The sequence below is a fragment of the Columba livia genome, chromosome 1 (genome assembly GCF_036013475.1).
Source record: "Columba livia isolate bColLiv1 breed racing homer chromosome 1, bColLiv1.pat.W.v2, whole genome shotgun sequence".
NCBI lineage: Eukaryota > Metazoa > Chordata > Aves > Columbiformes > Columbidae > Columba > Columba livia.
The window spans coordinates 148152929-148169945 of NC_088602.1; the positions used below are offsets into that span (position 1 = coordinate 148152929).

A 17017-nucleotide genomic window follows, 5' to 3' on the forward strand; every position below is an offset into this window, starting at 1 on the left:
TAACAAATGACCATGGGAAATTCAGGCAGAACGAACCCTTTGAGGTGCCACCTCCACCGAAGAAGAGTTATGGTATTGTTTTTGTTTGTTTGTTTGGTTGGTTGGTTGTTTATCTGCAGAATTCAATTTCTCATCCCTCCCTTTCAAGCTCACTCTTGCCTCTGCCCAGAAGAAACGGCATCTGGAATATTGTGTCCAGTTCTGGGCCCCTCAGTTCAAGAACAGGAAACTGCTGGAGAGAGTCCAGCGCAGGGCAACAAAGATGATGGAGTGGAGCATCTCCCTTATGAGGAAAGGCTGAGGGAGCTGGGGCTCTTTAGCTTGGAGGAGACTGAGGGGTGACTGCATTAGTGTTTATAAATATGTAAAGGGTGAGTGTCACGAGGATGGAGCCAGGCTCTTCTTGGTGACAATCAATGATAGGACAAGGGGCAATGGGTATAAACTAGAACACAGGAGGTTCCACTTAAATATGAGAAGAAACTTCTTCTCAGTGAGGGTAACAGAGCACTGGAACAGGCTGCCCAGGGGGTTTGTGGAGTCTCCTTCTCTGGAGACATTCAAAAACCACCTGGATACATTCCTATGTAACATCATCTGGGTGTTCCTGCTCTGGCAGGGGGATCGGACTAGATGACCTTTTGAGGTCCCTTCTGATCCCTAACATTCTATGATTCTATTAAACCAGCCTGAACCAGGCTGAGGAGGTGTCAGAGCAGGGGAAGAAGGTGGCAGAGGGGGCTGCTGCCTTCCCCCAGTGGACAAATGTCCCAGCCCCGTGCCAGCTCAGTTCATCCCAGGTCTGTGGCCCCACACGCGAGTGGGCAGGCCCCTAGCAAAAGGGGACCCATGGCCCCTCGGCCGCCGTTCTTCCACCCGCCGCTCTGCTGCGGGGTGCCGCCTTGTGGCAGCGGCGGGCTGGGAAGGAGGGAGGCGGCGGGGCGGGCCAGAGAGGAGCGCAGTTTCACTTTCTATCCCCGCTCTCTCCGACGTGGGAAATGAAAACTAAACGGCAGAGCGGGCGCTGCTGCCCTCTGACGCGGCCGGCGGGAAATGCGGCAGCACCGCCCCGGCCGCCGCTTCTGCCCGGCAGACTGAGGTGCTGCTCTGCGCCGCAGGTGCGGGGGGAGCTGGGCTGGGAGTCCTCCGGGACCCGTCAGCGGGTGCCGTGTGAATGTGAGCCCGCGGAGGGTTGAAGCTGCTGCTGGTCCTGCGGGAACGGGTAAGAAGCCCTTTCTGCCGGTTTGTCAGGTAGGGCGAGCCAGAGCCACAGTGTGCCAGGAGAAAATAAAAAAGGAGAGGTGTGGGGGGAAAGGACGTAAACAAACGCGTAGTTTGACAGCAAAGTGCTAAGTCTTGTTTCAGTCGTTTCCCAGATAAATGTGGAGGTCAGGGGTTCGAGTCCCCATGGCTGCCCTTTAAGGAGCACCTTGGGGCTGCCGCCTTGTCTCCAGGGCCCCACAGGGCACCTCCTGCCCCAGTGCCATCCCCCCGGCCGCCTGCTCCCCAAAATACCCGTGAGGGGATAGGAGCAGCAATGGTGGAGAAGAGGTGCCAAGGGCCAGAGATATTTGTTCTCCTCAGGCAGAGAGGAGCTTTGGGGTTTGTGGGTACAGGGGCATGAAGGAACCATTGGGGGTTTGTGGGTTAAGGGGATGTGAAGGAACCCTTGGGGGATTGTCATGAGGGGCTGGTGTTCAGGGAGGGCAGACAGGCCATGGAGCAGGCCAGCATGAAAGGGGGGATGCAGGCTGGCTGAGGGAAGGTGAGCTGACGTCGGGGTGGAGGGCACGCGGGGGGTGCTGCTGCCCCCTTTTCTCTGCCTAGTGCAAGCGTGGTTGCTTGGGTCGGCCATGCCACGTGTGATGCAGAAGCATGGACTGAGTCCTACCTGACCTGTAAAGGGAACTGAGAACCGACCCTGCTCCTGCAGTGAGGGAGAAATTGGGGGCAAGAGAAAGCCTGCTGCTTGATTCTTATGCTCACTCCCCATTTTTTCATACAGTTATGCAGAGAAAGGAAGGTCGAGTGCAAATCTTAGGAATGCTTTATTTCTGATAGCTGAAATGAGGCAGTTCTGTGCAAGTTGTTGGGAAGTTGTGTTTGTGTCCTTGCTCCTGCAGTGGAGATCCTGCTAGTAGTGGCTGGGGGAGAGTTTCATCCTAGCAGAGACCCAAATCCTCCCATCTCTGTATCCCCTTGCACCTTCCTGCCCTAATATCTTTCTACATATTTCTCAAGTCATGCAAAGTCTTTAGCCCTGCGTTTGCTTTTTCATCCCACCCTTAGTTTTACCTCTCCTGCCAAAACCTGTGTCTTGCAAGTTCTCCTCATCCCTGGTGCATCCCCAGCTGTTTATTATCAACCTCTGTGCTGCCTGCCCCCTCCTTTCTGTCTCCTTTGGCATCCCCACGGCCTCTCTCTCTGTACGAGCAAAGATGGGCTCCCAGAAACCTGAATGCGTCGTGAAATCATTTCCAGGGAAAGCAGCTGTGTGAGCTCAGACTCTGTTCTGCCGAGGAAGAAATCAAATCCAATTTCTCTTTTCCTGCTTAGCTGTTACAATCACTGCATTTGGATATAAAAAGAAATATCCTTGAATCTATCTTTGGATGTCTGAGTTTATATATTTTTCCTAAATAAAACTTCTCAGCAGATTCAACAATATTTAGTGAATCTGAGTGTATGACACTTTGAGTTCGAAAGTAATCTTTAAAAGTAAAGAATCAAAAGTACAGTCGGGAAAAAGTATACTTAAAGGTAATAATTGGGAAAAAGAATCCATTTCTAGTTCCTTGCCTGATAAATTATCCAGAAGCTTTGATATTTAACATTATTAGGCAGCATTAACCTGAAAAATAACATGCTTTTAAAGCAAAGATTTTCTTTTTGTGCAAGGCAGAACCAGGATTTTGTTCTTATTTCCCTTTCTTGACAGTTTTTCTTCATCCTTTCAGCACCTGGCCCAGGTTCGTTTTATGTACTGTGTAATGTTTGTAAAAGAATAATTTCTGAGCTTCCCACCCGCCCCCTCCTCCTCCCCCTCCCGCAATGTTTCCCTGAGATTTTTTTTTATTTTGTCTCCCTATTGGAGGCAAGCTTTTAAAAAAGTTTCATTTTTGTGTAATTGCATTTGAACGTTTTTCACATTGGTGTGCTTGTGTATTGTTACTTTGCTTTTGTTTGGTGATTTTTTAAAAAATTAAATTAATTTTTTTATTAAAGAGCCAGTAGCTGAGACTGTCAGAATAATGGTCCGTCCAATACTCCCTTGAAAATCAAGGCATTGTAACTGTTCTCTTGCTTAAACAGTTACTTTATCTGTGATTGCTTGAAGGAGCCTAAAAAGAAACTGTATGCCATTAAAATTTACGGTCCAAAGTGGCACAATAGAGCTGTGACTAAGGCGCTTAAAAACAATGCTGAGAGCTCAGTACAGAAAACAAATGCTTGTCAGCTCAAAAGGCTTGAGAAGAATACTTGGGATACTTTGGGTGATAAAGCATTACTTTTACTAAACAGAGGAGTGTTGCAACATCTACTGTTTGACAATTTTAATAGTATTATTTACTAAATCTTCTTGAAGTTCCCTGGCTAGATGAAGTTGTTTCTGTGAAACTGAAGTTTAATTAATTTATTTAGCCAATAAAGGAAGACACAATGTGCAGTTGCTGTAAAGCTTCATGTCTGTTACTTCATGAATAGCCCACAAACCTACATTACCCATGTTAATTCAAATGTAGCAAAAGCTGTTGCAGTAATCTTACTACTTTTATTGACATTCCAGCTTTTTCATAATGAAAATATCAAATACAAAGGCAAATCCTGTGTTTTTGGGTGCTCCCTCTTTCTGATCTTTCTGTATCTTTCTGCAGTACTTCTGTCTTTGTACAATATTGTTTATAAGAAAAAGAAGTGGACGTCAAGAAAGAAGCAAGAAACTGGAGCTGGCACAAAGCGAGACCATGAAGGCAGGAACAGATGTGCACAATAGCAAAGAGGAAGCCGAAGAGCCAAAGGCCAGAGACAAGAGGCTAATGTCATTGTTTGGTGTGGCAGACTTAAAAAATGGTAATAATGTTTTGTCTGGTCATCACTCTCATATTTTCTGTTTCTAATGCCTACTATTCCATTATCTGTCCTTAGGCTTCATTTTCTCTTATTCTTTACCTCTTTGCTGAGGAATATACAGACAATTCTCATTTTGTCCTGCCAAATAACCATTTTGGGTTTTCTTGGGGAAGGTATTTCGTGAAGATCTCAGAGCTTTTTCTCCTTTAAAGTCCTCAAAAGGGCCATTGCAGCTGAAAAGGTCTAGTTGCTGGCTCTATCTTTTGCTGGCTCACAGCCAGCATTGCTTCTGGGTTTGCTAAACCATGGACTGGGCCCTAGTTATTCAATCGTGTCACTAGATTGGACTCTCAAAAGCTTTCGTCAGTATTTCAGGTGTACAAACTGTTCTACCCCAGCTATAGCCCACCCTTACCACTGAATATATGCGCTTCAGAGTTGTTCTGAGATTCCTTTCCACGTCCTCTCTCCCCTTGGTGATGACTTTAGAAGAAAAACTTCTAATTTCCGACCACAATTACTTATACCTCTTTGGGTGACAGAATATGCCATCTTTTTAGATGCAGTGTGAACAGCTGTGACTTGCGTTTTTCATTTCTCTCCGACTAGTTTCTTTCTTTGAAGCCGAGATGAAGAATGCCAGAGGTGGGCTGAAAGGGAAACTTAAAGCCAGTGTAGTAGACAGCTAGCATGTGATCCCATGTGTAGCTCTTCATTCTGTTGTTAGGCCTGGATGTATAAAAGGCTGAATAAAAATCCTAATACAGTCAGCCTTAGACTTCTGTTTCATGTGTGGTGGGGTTTTTTTTTGTTTGTTTTATTTTGTTGTTGTTTTTTTTAATTGTCTTTAAAAAATATTTTATGTTTAGATGTGTTATGAAAGGACAGAAAATAGAGAAGCCGGGAGACATCTGAGTATCATAATTGAGTATTACTTGGCTTTTTCCTATCAGTTGCCAAACAGAAATAAATGTTATCTGCTTGGGGAACATAATAGATTGAACACTTTCTCAGATCTGACCAAGATGCTAGGCCCATGCACTGAATGGCTGAATATATGCAAGAGGAGCTTGCCAGTTCCAAATAATTTTCACTTTCTTTTCTTGTACCTATCTCTAGACGCTACTTCTTTTTCTGTGCCTACAGAAGCTATCGGACTGTACAACATTGGACAGAGCTGCTGTCTGAACTCTCTGCTCCAGGTGTTCCTCATGAATATACACTTCACAGGAATACTTCGAAGGTACCACCGATTTGAATTACTTGAGATACTTCCACTGTTACTCTGTTGTCTCCACTCATTTTTTTTTGTTTTAATATGGGATGTACATTTGAAGGCTTGGATCAGCAAGGTGCTTTCAGCTCTCTCAGCAAAGTCTCCACCTTGTTGTGTTTGTCACATACAGACTAGTGCATGCAGAGGTAGGAGTTTCAGCCTTCTGACTTGTTACTCATCTCTGATTCGTGTGCCCTTTGCACAACAGAAAGCTGTAGTCCTGAACTGAGTCTTTATAATTTGAGTTTCTCTTTGTCCATAACAGGATATGATTTTATTCCAGGTATCCTCACAGGTTGTTATAGCTAAAGGATCTATCATATGTAACAATATCCACTATTAATTTTGTAACTTTAAGCATGTAATCATAAACATGTTGTGATCCGTAGCCTCTGGTGCCCGATTGTCCTGGGTAGCACCTGACAGAGAAGAGCAACTGTTGTTGCAGATGGCAAATACATCGTGTTACTTTGGTTTGCATGGCTGTGCTCTCTGCTTGTTTGTGAAGAGGACTTGAGCTTCTGTCTCCCTACCAACCAAACTAATAACTGGTTTGATTTGCTTTCAGTTTACTCAATTCACTGCAGCTTTAATAATCTAATTCCTGTTCAGTCCTGCTTTCTCCAAATTTCTAATGCACTCACCAGTGTGCAGAGGGGGAAGAAGAAAAGTTATAGGCATGCAGAGATAAGGATTGTCATAAATGGGCAAAGCTAAATAAAGTAGACAAGTAGGTTACCATTGTTATTTGAAGATAAATTTAGAAAAAACATGCAGATTGCGATAAATTTAGGGAGCGTAATGAGCTTTCCAGTTGGCATATAGTTGAAATACAAGCATTATGATGATATATATGACCATGACATTTTAAGAATGAAGGCATGAACAGGTGGGAGGCAAGAACAGCTCTGAAACTGGCTGTAACTAATGTTGTTTCTAGAGCCCAGAAAGCATTACAGGTCCTGCTCAATTTGTGCTTTATTCAGGAGCAGACCAATAAAATTGTGGCTCCCTTCCCTTTTTCCTTTTTTTGATGAAAACATGTCCATTCTGGTTCTTTTCTTTATAGGATCATGATTCCACGACACGCTGCACAGATGAAGAGGAATGTCCCATACCAAATGCTCTTGCTGTTGGAGGAGATGCAGCGTGGCAAGCAGAAAGCTGTTTTTCCCACAGCCTTCGCTCACTGTCTTTCAGCATACAGAGTGAAACGTAAGCAGTGCTTTCTCATGCCCACCTCTGTCTGCAGACGAGGGGTGTTAATTATCAGGTACTAACAAGCAGTGCAGACTCTGACATCTCATTCAGAGATTCAGGAATGTGAGGAGTAGGTACACGACGCTGTAGTGCTCTTTATAGCTGCAGTCCAGTTGTGACTGAGATGCTGTATCTTATTTGTGAAGAAAGGGAAAAAAAGCCCATGATGGATATGCTTGCTGATGTCCAAAGGCTGGGAAGACTGTCAGACTGCTGGAAGGTTCAGCTACTCACCCTGGCCAAAGGGAAAGGGCGGTGCACGGCAGGGAGGACAGCTTATAGCTTTGTTTATCTTTCTGTACTGGCATAGTAATAGTGAAATAGCTGCTATTCCTTATTAGAAGGAAGGGATTGTGTGGAAAGGATACTGTGTTCACCCAGATCCCCAAGGACAGAGACCATATACTTCCTGTTCTTTGTTATAAGGGCAGAGAAAATAATTTGCTGGCTTAACCTCCCATCTGGGCAGGGTCCTAAAGGACAGAGATTGTTAAATGTGTGGGTGACTGATGACAACGGGATGCTGAGGGTCTGTTTGTGTACAGATACACATGGTATATCCAAATATCCTGATCTTTGTCATATAAAAACCAAAACAGGACAGTACTGAAAGGGACAGATAGTAGCCAGCTCAGATTTATATTAAGGAAGAAAATGAGATAACCTGAATATTTCTGTTTGGATAATTTTCCCCCCTGAGACGAAATGGCTCTGCATTCTCCCTTCTCTCTTCCAGTTAAAGAGAGATGCCTAAATAGAGTTTGTAAAGCTCGACAGTTTCCTACCCTGTCCTTCTGCTTTACAATTCAGATGTGGTTCATAAAGTCCTATATACAGCAAGTGGTGCTTTACCTGGATTGCAGATGTGCTATTAGATATGAGGAAAAGTATAGTTTTTGAGATTCATTTAGTCAGGGATGTCTGTAATTTTACTAGAACCCAGCTGAAGTCAGTACCTGCGGACTTGGAAGGATGTTGAAAGCACTTCCACGCAGGAAGTTGAGTTGTTCCACAAAATTTTTTTCACCTATGATCAAGCATAGAGGTAGTCCAGAAATAGCAAGACTTTGCTAAACTATGTATAGGTTTTCCCCACTTCCTGAATCTTGGGTTCGTCACGGGCTGAGAACATCAGTTCTTTGCACTCAACATGTGGATTTCTTTCTGCCCCGCAAGGTCAACCTTAAAGCAATTCTCTGCTGAGCCATTCTAAGCAAGCTTTGCATTGAGCTGTATCTTGTTAATATACCAGTTTAACCAGAGTGGAAAGCCAAAGCATGATGTTACAACATCATCCTTAGCTACCTGTGCTGAAACTGTGTGCTTTTTCCCTGCATTATCATCAAGGGGTTGTAGATGAGACATATGGATAGGCCTCCCTATCATTTTTATCTTGGCACTCAGGAGTGTTGTAGCCTTAGTGAGGGCATGGGAGAGACACGTCTGTGGACTAATGAAGGTGGAAAAGAGAACAGAATTTTCACTCTGTTGTTTATTAGAAGAACTCTGAGACATCTGAGCCCTATCCTCTGGTAAGTATTGGATATACTTCTCGGCCTGTGTCTGGTGACAAGGAGATGACTTTTGGACTGGATTGTATAATGGGGCATTCAGGCTCTCCCATCTTTTCTCACTGCCTGCTCAGGTCGTGTGCAGACATTGAGGCACTGCAGCTTGTCTCCAGCCTAACCTCTGTCCCTGGCAGGGAACGGCGGGGGGACAAGAGATGGATCTAACAGGGGACAGTGAATCTCCCTTTGCCATCTGTGGGAAATCTGTTCTTGGTGCTGTTCATAATACTGATTGAAGTTGTGTTTTTTGTTTATCCAGTGTTTGTGCAGCATGATGCTGCCCAGCTCTTCCTGACTCTCTGGAACGTGATAAAGATGCAGATGGGAAAGCCAGAGCTGGTAAGAATGGTCACTGAAATGGACACCAGGTCCTTTGGCCCTTGTCATGTGTGGTTTCCTCTGCTTCTTGAAGAAGAATCTCATTCACTGACATTTGTCTTAAATAAAATTCTTAAAATTATCCCCTCTTCAGATCTTTCCTTGCATCTTTCAAGTGGGAGAGGGAATCTTGATTTCACAGGCTTCAGCATTTTGAATCACAGTTAACTTTCGTTCATCCTACTTTTAGGGCATGCCAGGGTCTCCATTCTAGTGGGAGAACTGATTAATAACAAGAAGATTGATCTTTTTGCAAGACTGAATTTAGTTACCTTGCATTTCTTTTTATCCCAAATTTCCGTAAGCATTTTTTGACATGTCTTGACGCAGCTCCTCCTGTCTTTGAAGTCAGCCATTTACATTTCACTATAATTACTCACTGTTAGTGTGTTTATATATGTGACAGTTCCTCCCTGGGAAACTGTGTAAAGTAAGAGAAAAGTGACTCTTCTTCAACCCACTGTCATAGTTTTATTCATACAGCAGACAGGCTCCTGTTGCAGTTCCAAACAAATTCTGCATCGAAGCAGATGTTTAACTGTCTGATCTTGTTGTAGGCTGTGTCTTTCCCCTGTGCTAGGGGATGAGGGGAGGGAGTTTTTCTCCTTTAAATAGTGGGAAGTGCCCTGTCCATGTAAGTCAATGTCAGATCTGGGTTCATGCCTTAAAGCAGTAACACTGCATGAAATAACGTGTCCGTATGAGCTTTCCCACTCACAGGAGGAAATAGTTCAGCTGTGTTCTTCATAAAGCTTGTTTTGGTCTTTTTATACCCCTCCAGGTTGAAGAGCTGAGTGATTTGTACACTATCTGTGTACAGGAGCACCTGGCCTGTCAGAAATGCTCTCTTGAAACAAAGAGGAACAGCAGCATGTTAACCCTTCCACTCCCAGTGCTGGATTCCAGTTCTCACAAGCTAAGGACGCTGGTAAGTTCAGCGGCAGCTCTGTTTCCTTAGGAAGAAGATTCCCCTCTGTTGCTGTAGGAGCCTTCTCCTTGCAGCACTGGTGTCTCCTGGGACTCATCTACAGTCTCTGCAAGAATCTCTGCTGGGTCTCTGGGGCTTTGAGATGATCTTTTCTCATTCACGTTTCTTTTTTGTTTTGAGAGGTTCTCAATTTCTCAAAAAATTTGTTTGATTTAGGGGATGGAAAATAAAGTCCTTGAATTGCCTTTCTAAAAGGAGTGTTGACTAAATACTCTGGAAGACTCAAAGACTCGTACTACACAGTGATGCGTACCTGTGAGACCTTAGATACCACAGTGAGGTGTCCTACATAACTTGTAATCCCTGGCCAGGCAAACTACGTTTGCCCAGTGCACTGTTCTCTTACTGATAAATCAGTACTACTATTTGATATCCAGATACAGCAGTAGGTGCTGCCACAAATAGACAGTGAATTTTTCAGGTGACAGCGGACCATTGGACTGTGTTTATTCTCTAGCCACTTTATACTGTTACAGCCTAAAGGAACCTCTTTCAAAACCTCCGAGGCTTTGAAGTAGGTATCAACACATCAACATCCTTTTTATGGAAATGTGGTACCCTATTTTTTTTCAACTAATCACAGCAGTGGCTAGGAAAAATGGGGTACTTTTTTAGGCTGCTAGGCAGTCTTTTGTCTTTTGAATAAAATATGCCTTCCGTAGCCTTCCTGTTTGCTTGTACCTTGTGAAACAAACTAGAAGTAGAAATCCAGCTTGGAAGGAATTCAGTTGAAAGAAATCTCCTCTGTCTTCTTAGGAGGACTGTCTGCAGCACTTTTTCCATCCAGAAGAGCTGACTGATCACAACATGTGTTTCTGTGAACAGTGTGGAAGGAAAACACCTTTTCTGCAGGTAATCAGAGAATTATTTCTCCATATGTCTCTTATGCCCAGAACTCCCTTCAGGACTGGGAAGGGTGGGGAAAGGACTCAACCGTATCAGTTTAAGAGGAGATCATCAACTCAAAGTCTTGCCAGCACAGCAATGTTGGGTGGGTATAAACCACATGCATCTTTCCTTTTAGGAAGTTCCCTGCTGTAAATGTAGCTCTAGCAAGAAAAGAATGCGTTTTAATGTAAGTCACCAAGAGATGTAGCATTTCTGTACCAGCAGAAAAGCTTCTGCTGGCTGATGTTTTGTTTCCACTGTTGGGGCTTTACACTGCTGTGTAGCTCCAGGGACAGACAAGAATATGTTACTGGAGCTGTGCATACACATAAAAATAGGCTACTGTAGGGTGATTTCCTTTCTTCCCTGCTCTCCACTGGGCTTCCAGTTTTTGCAATGTTGGTCTCTGCCAGCCAATGAATTAGGTGTTTCATGAAGAGGCAAGTGCATTGAAGAGAGATGTGTGAGAGGAACTGCCTCAGCTCAAGGCTTGGAGGGGAGTTTCCACATCATTTTCACCACTGGACCGCCTCTGAGGCCACAATGCATCCATGTGTCTTGGTGGCAGCCGTGGCAGCAGCAGTAATATCAATACAGGCAGTGCTGGAAGGAATGAGCTGTCAGCTTGGTGTCCTCTAGGGAGCTCTAGTGGCCACATGTTGCAAGTTGGCTTGCCTCTCCTCACTAATCTTGTGCTACCAACCTAGGGTTAAGAAAGCAGATGAGAAATGAAGCAGCCCATGAGACACCCAAGGCTGGGTGCTGATCGTGCTGAAGTTGAGAAACTTGGTTGTCACAGCTGCATTACGTGTGTGTGTCTCGTGTGCAGATGAGCTATAGAGGTTTGGCATCTGCTGTCTGGTGGAACTGGCAGTCGTTCACTGCAGCACTGACTGCTCTCCATGCTACACTCATTGGACAGAAATAGCTGTGCCCACCCCACCTCCCCAGGGTTTGTTCCTTAGTTTTCAATTGTATTATTTATTGCTTTACAGAGCATGAAGCTGGTCCATCTGCCAAAGACTCTGACCATACACCTAAAGCGCTTCTGCTTTGAAAAATCAGCCTACATTCACAAGCTTAGTCACTATCTGCCGTTCCCACAAGACCTTGATTTCAGTGCAGTCTTGACAGAAGATCAGTGCCAAGCAGATGACAATGAAAAGGTGGGATACTCCTAATGCCCTGTTTAAAAAGGGCAAATTTTCTTCTCTCTGCTCAAGTCTCCTAAAAACTTCAAAGGATCGCACCAGTACTTGCCTCGGTTCAAAGCACCTCTCTTAAAAAAATATGTCTTGGGCTTTACCTGCGCCTGGTGTTTGTCTCACATCCCATGGTTTTAACTGGTTCAGGCATTATTCAGCTTTCTGTGCTCAGATTAAAACACCAAAGGCACCATAACTGGAGCTTTTTGCCTTAAAGACAAACCTGAGGCTTTACAAAAAAAGAAACCAAATTTTTTTTTTTTTTTTTTTTTTCTCGGAGAGTCTTTAGCATAACTTTCTCTTGCATTTCTAAACATACTAAAGAACAGATGAAAACGCAGTTCCAGACATGGTAAATAGTGTCTTAGAGGCAACTTCTGTCCTGCGCTTCAGCCTCCAGGGCAAAAGGGCCCTCAGTGTGCATCAGACCCACAGTTTCAGAGGTCACTCCTGGCAGGTTCCCATGCAGTGCTGTTTGCCAAAGAGTTGAGGGTGGCAGGGGGGTGGCAGCTTTGCCAAGCAGCTGGGAGTGATCTGCTACACTGGGGATCTGTTCCCCTTACTGAAAAATAAGGGAAAGTGAGGCAACAGCAAAGCCTTGCTGATGCAGTGTTGGCTGGAGTGTAACCCCTTTGCTGTCCTGCTGCCTCTTTCACATTCCTGTGATTTCCAGGGAGGCTGCCAGCTCATAGCTGGAAGGCAAAATTCTGAGGGTAAGAGTGAAAAAGGCAGGAGGATCCTCAAGGCCAATCTAATCTTTCTCCTTATGAAATGTGCATTCTTGCTGTCCTGGTTGCTGCATCTCTTTAGCCAATGGCATATGAGAATTGCTGCACTGAAAGTTACTCTTTGTGGCTCTTTGCAGGCTGCCTGGCAGTATGAGCTTTTTGCTGTTGTTGCTCATTCAGGATCAACTAGTTATGGACACTACTGTGCCTATATTCGAAGTCTTACAGAACGTAAATGGTATTGCTTCAATGATTCCGAGGTGTGCCAGGTGAGGAGACCAGTCTACATTTCTTTTGCAGCTTTCTGGACACTCCTCCAGATCTCATTCAATCTGACTGACTGGTGATTAAAGAGAACCAGGAAAGAAAACTGAAGCTGCAGAGCTTTGTGCACCTCATTCCTCTGCTGCAGCGTAATCTGAGCTGAGGGCAAAGTGGCTCTAGCTTCTGTACGAAACAAGGCCTCAGTTATGGTTTGTGATTTGCAGAAGCCATTCACTGTATACCCTGCTTTATGTACTCTAGATCTGTTTAATGTACATGTTCAGAAGAGGCAAAGGAACTTCAAGTTCCTTGAAGGCCAAAAAGTGTTTCAGTACTTAAAAGGGGCCTATAAGAAAGATGGGGACAGACTTCTCAGCAGGGCCTGTTGCAATAGGATAAGGGGTAATGATTTTACGCTAAAGGAGGGGAGATTCAGGCTGGACATTCGGAATAATTTTTTTACAGTGAGGGTGGTAAAACACTGTCCCAGGTTGCCCAGAGAGGTGGTAGATGCCCCATCCCTGGAGACATTCAAGGCCGGGCTGGATGGGGCTCTGAGCAACCTGATCTAGTTGAAGATGTCCCTGCTCATGGCAGGGGGGTTGGACTAGATGACCTTTGAAGGTCCCTTCCAACCCAAGCTATTCGATGATTCTGTGAACTGTTTTTCCTCAAAGGGTAAAAGCAATAAATCAATTTATTAGAAGGTGTTTAGTTCCTGGAAGTACCACTTACACCACTCTTACAAGGATTGCTGTGCTGGCATCACAATGCATCCCTCTCTTAAGAGTTTTTACCACCCTCCCCTTGTACATTTTTATTCTGCAGGTATCGTGGGATGATGTTAAGTGCACCTACGGACATTCCAACCTCTACTGGTAAGCAAACACATCTTTGTTTTTACCTAATGCTACTATGGGGTTTGGAATGAGGGTAGCAAAGAGGGGAAAGACAAATGCTTTGAACTGCATGTCTCCTGGGATGTACACGGCATGCAGGATAGTAGAGGAAACATCCTTGTATTTTCTGGTTACTCTGGTGTGACTGTATGTGACTATACTGGGAGCCTGTAGGGTTACTGAGTAGTTATGAATGGGGCTGCAGAAGTGGTCTTGTTGCTTCTGATTGGCACTTGGACTCTATCCTAACTGAAAGTAGATACATCAGTCAAGATTCGTCCATGCCTTTTGTTTTGGTGCAGCATGAGAAAATGAGCTGTGGAGAGAGATAATGTCTCCTGCATTATCTCTCCAGCTACAGCTGTAGTGCTGCCAGAGGGTCAGCTTTACATGCTGCCTCAGGAACACTGGAGGGGACCAGTTCAGTCAACCTAAACCTCAAAAAGCTGAGCAGGAGAAAACCTAGGAGATTATTCGCAACCTAGATCTTAAAAACATGCATCTTGTTTTGCTTTTTCTTTGCTTCCACAGGGCAGAAACGGCTTATCTCCTAATTTACATGAAAAAACAACTTCAGTAGCCTTATCCAGGAGTATCAGAATGTCAGGAAGCTGTGTATTGTCCATGGAGCTCAGCACCTCTGTGACAGTGTGGACATGCACAAATGCTCCACAAGAATTGCATCCTGCACTCAGTGACCTCTGCCTTTTAATTTATGTATGAAAAAAAGTGCAGGAGAGACTCAGCTAGAGAAAGGGTCTAAGAACTGTTGCACCTAGAAAATTTTCTTTCATATATGTTTGATATTTATGTGATTCTATGTAGTCATTTCCTCTCGCAAGACAGTAAAATTATTATTTGTCTCTGTCAACGTAATGGTTTCTTTAATGCTGATGTGTAGGTTCCAGTACAGGGGAAGTGTTTGGCCTGGAAGTCTGCGTGGTGTTCCAGGGAGGCACGTGGTATGGCTGGGGAACTGTGATAGCCATACCTAGCCAGGAAGATCATAAGAGTTTGAGACTTACTCTGCCCCTTTGGTGCCATGCTAAATGCTGGCAAACGTGGCAGGGAAGCCTAAATTTCTTGAGAAACAGCGAGAATAAGGACCAGAACCTATATGGCACATGCACCAGTGATGTTTTATCCTCAAAGCCTTCCTGAAAATGAATCACTGCAGAGGCTGAGATGCGTTGGAAAGTTGGTGTCAGCATAAAGAGGTGTTTTAAATCAGGAGCTATTGTAGTATTTCTGATTTTCAGTATGAGTTTTATATGTATTTATGCAGATGATTATTGTTTAGCATGCTTATCAGGCACTTAATGTGTTTTCTTTCCTGTATAGAGGGGAATATTCAGAACAACAGAGATTCTGACACTAGCTAGTGATTTTGCACAGTACACTCCAGATGCTGTGATAAGAGAAGTGAGATACCTTAATGTGCTTGAACTTTTGGGATTTTCCTTCAGTGCTCTTCAGCTGGTTACCAGCTGGAATTGTCTTGCTCTCTCCCTCCTTCTCCGCCCATGAGGTGGAAATGTCCCTCAAGCAGAAAGTGTGCTGGGGAGAACAATTTTATAAAGGAAGCGAGTTATTTTTAATTCTCATGTTGAGTCCTGTCACTCTGTGCTGTTGGTTTGGCCTCTGCTCCCATGGCAAGACCACACAGCTGGAGAGAAAATGTAGAGAGAGCTGAATAGGAAGGTTGGTAATGTGTGATTATCAGAAGAGGAGGATTCTAAAAGCCCATCACAAGACTCAGCTGTGAGGGAACTTAAAAACTTTGGTTGTGATGATTTTCAAAGCACTGATTGCTGAAAGTCTTGACATACCACAGTTTGTGAAAGGATCAGTGATTCCAGTAGTTTGAGATCTAGAAGTATCTTCTAGCCTAGCTTATTCTTTGACTGTATCTTTACAAGGGTGCTATTTTTGTGGGACTGAGAATGTTTTAAAATTGCTAATTTAGTTATGATAGCAGATATATATAACCAAATTTTACTTAGATAATGAAGATGAAGTTCCTAAATCATGTCCGCTATTGTTGTTACGTGGAAGGTGAATCGAGAGAAGTTGAAGTATAGCTGTGAAATTACATTTTTATGAGCTAGCAGGTATTTATTTCACCATACCAGCAAGGTCCATTATTCTATTCAACTCTTGTATTTGTACTGTTCATTCTGTGTTAAAATACCCCAGTGCATTGTTTGTCAGCAGGATGAGGAGTTTTCGGCCTATTCACCTCAGGAATGTGTTGCACTCTTGCTAAAACACTTTGCAATGGGTGAGTAAGAAAGTTTCTGTCTGCTCTATCCAGCACTTTGCATATGTGAAGTAGTTGCAAGATGGTGCACTTGCAGAAACGGAGAAGTTAATGGGTTAAGAGACTGACATGTCTAGTTTTATATAACCCTAAATTTAAAAACAAGCTATGCTTATGAAAAGTGCCTCAAATGTGTCACAACCTTCCAAGTATAACATTCATCAAGAAAGCAATTGCTGAAATACAGTAAGAATCTTTTCAGTCAGTATCTCAATGAAAAATAATGATTTTTTTTTTTGTTCTCTGAGTAAAAGTGTATGGAATAAATCCCCTAGAAAATAAGCTTTGTGGATTGTTCTCTGTCTGTTTTTCCTAAATGGCATAAATTGTCCATTAAGGGCCACTCAATTCCTGGTGGTGGTGATGAGCTTGCCTGACCTCTACTGACAGCACAATTCAATTACTGAGTGTTTCTCTGAGCACGGTGTTGCCTTGCATGCTGTAAATCAGGTCCCAAACATGACATAGCCGTAAAATGTGCACAGAACATACACCTTTAGTACTGGAAGCTCCAGTGAGTTATTTCTAACAATTAGGGCTCCCTGGGGCCATTTTCAGTATTAGCTGCTGGAACACCTCAGGGAGAACTGGGATGCTGTAAGAGAAAACAAGTCATATGTCGTTTTTCCACAACAACTAGCTTTCTAGATGTTCAGAGAGCCTATGGCTGGCGAGGACAGAGGGATTTAGCAGCTCACAGTAGCGCTGCCTCCATCCTGAGCCATCCACCCTCTACCCGAAGCACACACTGCTCCCAGAGCAGAAGTGACAAAGTGAGGGTTGTACCCACTGCAGTGCCACCTGAGTTTACAACCTGGCTTAACAAACACTGAGACTGATTTCTGATTTTCTGTAGAAAAATATAACACTAAGTGTCCAAAGACCTAAAGTCTCTGAGGTCCAGGGAGCTGAAGTATTATATGTTTCAGTCATCATAAGCACTGAATTTGACTCCTTAATGAAAATAAGAATCGAGACTGATCCTGGGCCCTGTGAAAAACTGCTACATGTGGGAGGTGTGTGGTAGGAAAAATACAGCATCTGCTTTTGAAGAACAAGGATTGTACAATAAAAAAATCACAGCCCTCCTTTTCCACCCTTCAGTCTGCAGGGCAGCACAGCAGGGAATGCAGCTGGGAGGCTCCAGGCCACATGTACAGAGGTTCTAC

General features: G+C 43.9%; 1 protein-coding gene across 3 annotated transcripts; it reads left to right on the forward strand.

Moving 5' to 3' along the window:
* Window positions 1-991: 991 nt before the first annotated feature.
* USP18 (ubiquitin specific peptidase 18) lies at window positions 992-16130 on the forward strand. Of its 3 annotated transcripts, none has more exons than XM_021284699.2 (11): window positions 992-1222; window positions 3876-4071; window positions 5218-5314; window positions 6417-6562; window positions 8438-8517; window positions 9338-9484; window positions 10301-10396; window positions 11428-11598; window positions 12503-12634; window positions 13458-13507; window positions 14060-16130. In XM_021284699.2, the coding sequence occupies exons 2-11, from the start codon at window positions 3966-3968 to the stop codon at window positions 14106-14108; spliced, it is 1074 nt and encodes a 357-aa protein (XP_021140374.1). In that variant the 5' UTR covers window positions 992-1222; window positions 3876-3965; the 3' UTR covers window positions 14109-16130. The 3 variants fall into 3 exon arrangements, with proteins under 3 accessions (XP_021140374.1, XP_021140371.1, XP_064893111.1); XM_021284696.2 differs by having other exon boundaries at window positions 1001-1222; window positions 5191-5314; XM_065037039.1 differs by lacking the exon at window positions 12503-12634 and having other exon boundaries at window positions 1074-1222; window positions 5191-5314.
* The last annotated feature ends 887 nt before the right edge of the window (window positions 16131-17017 follow it).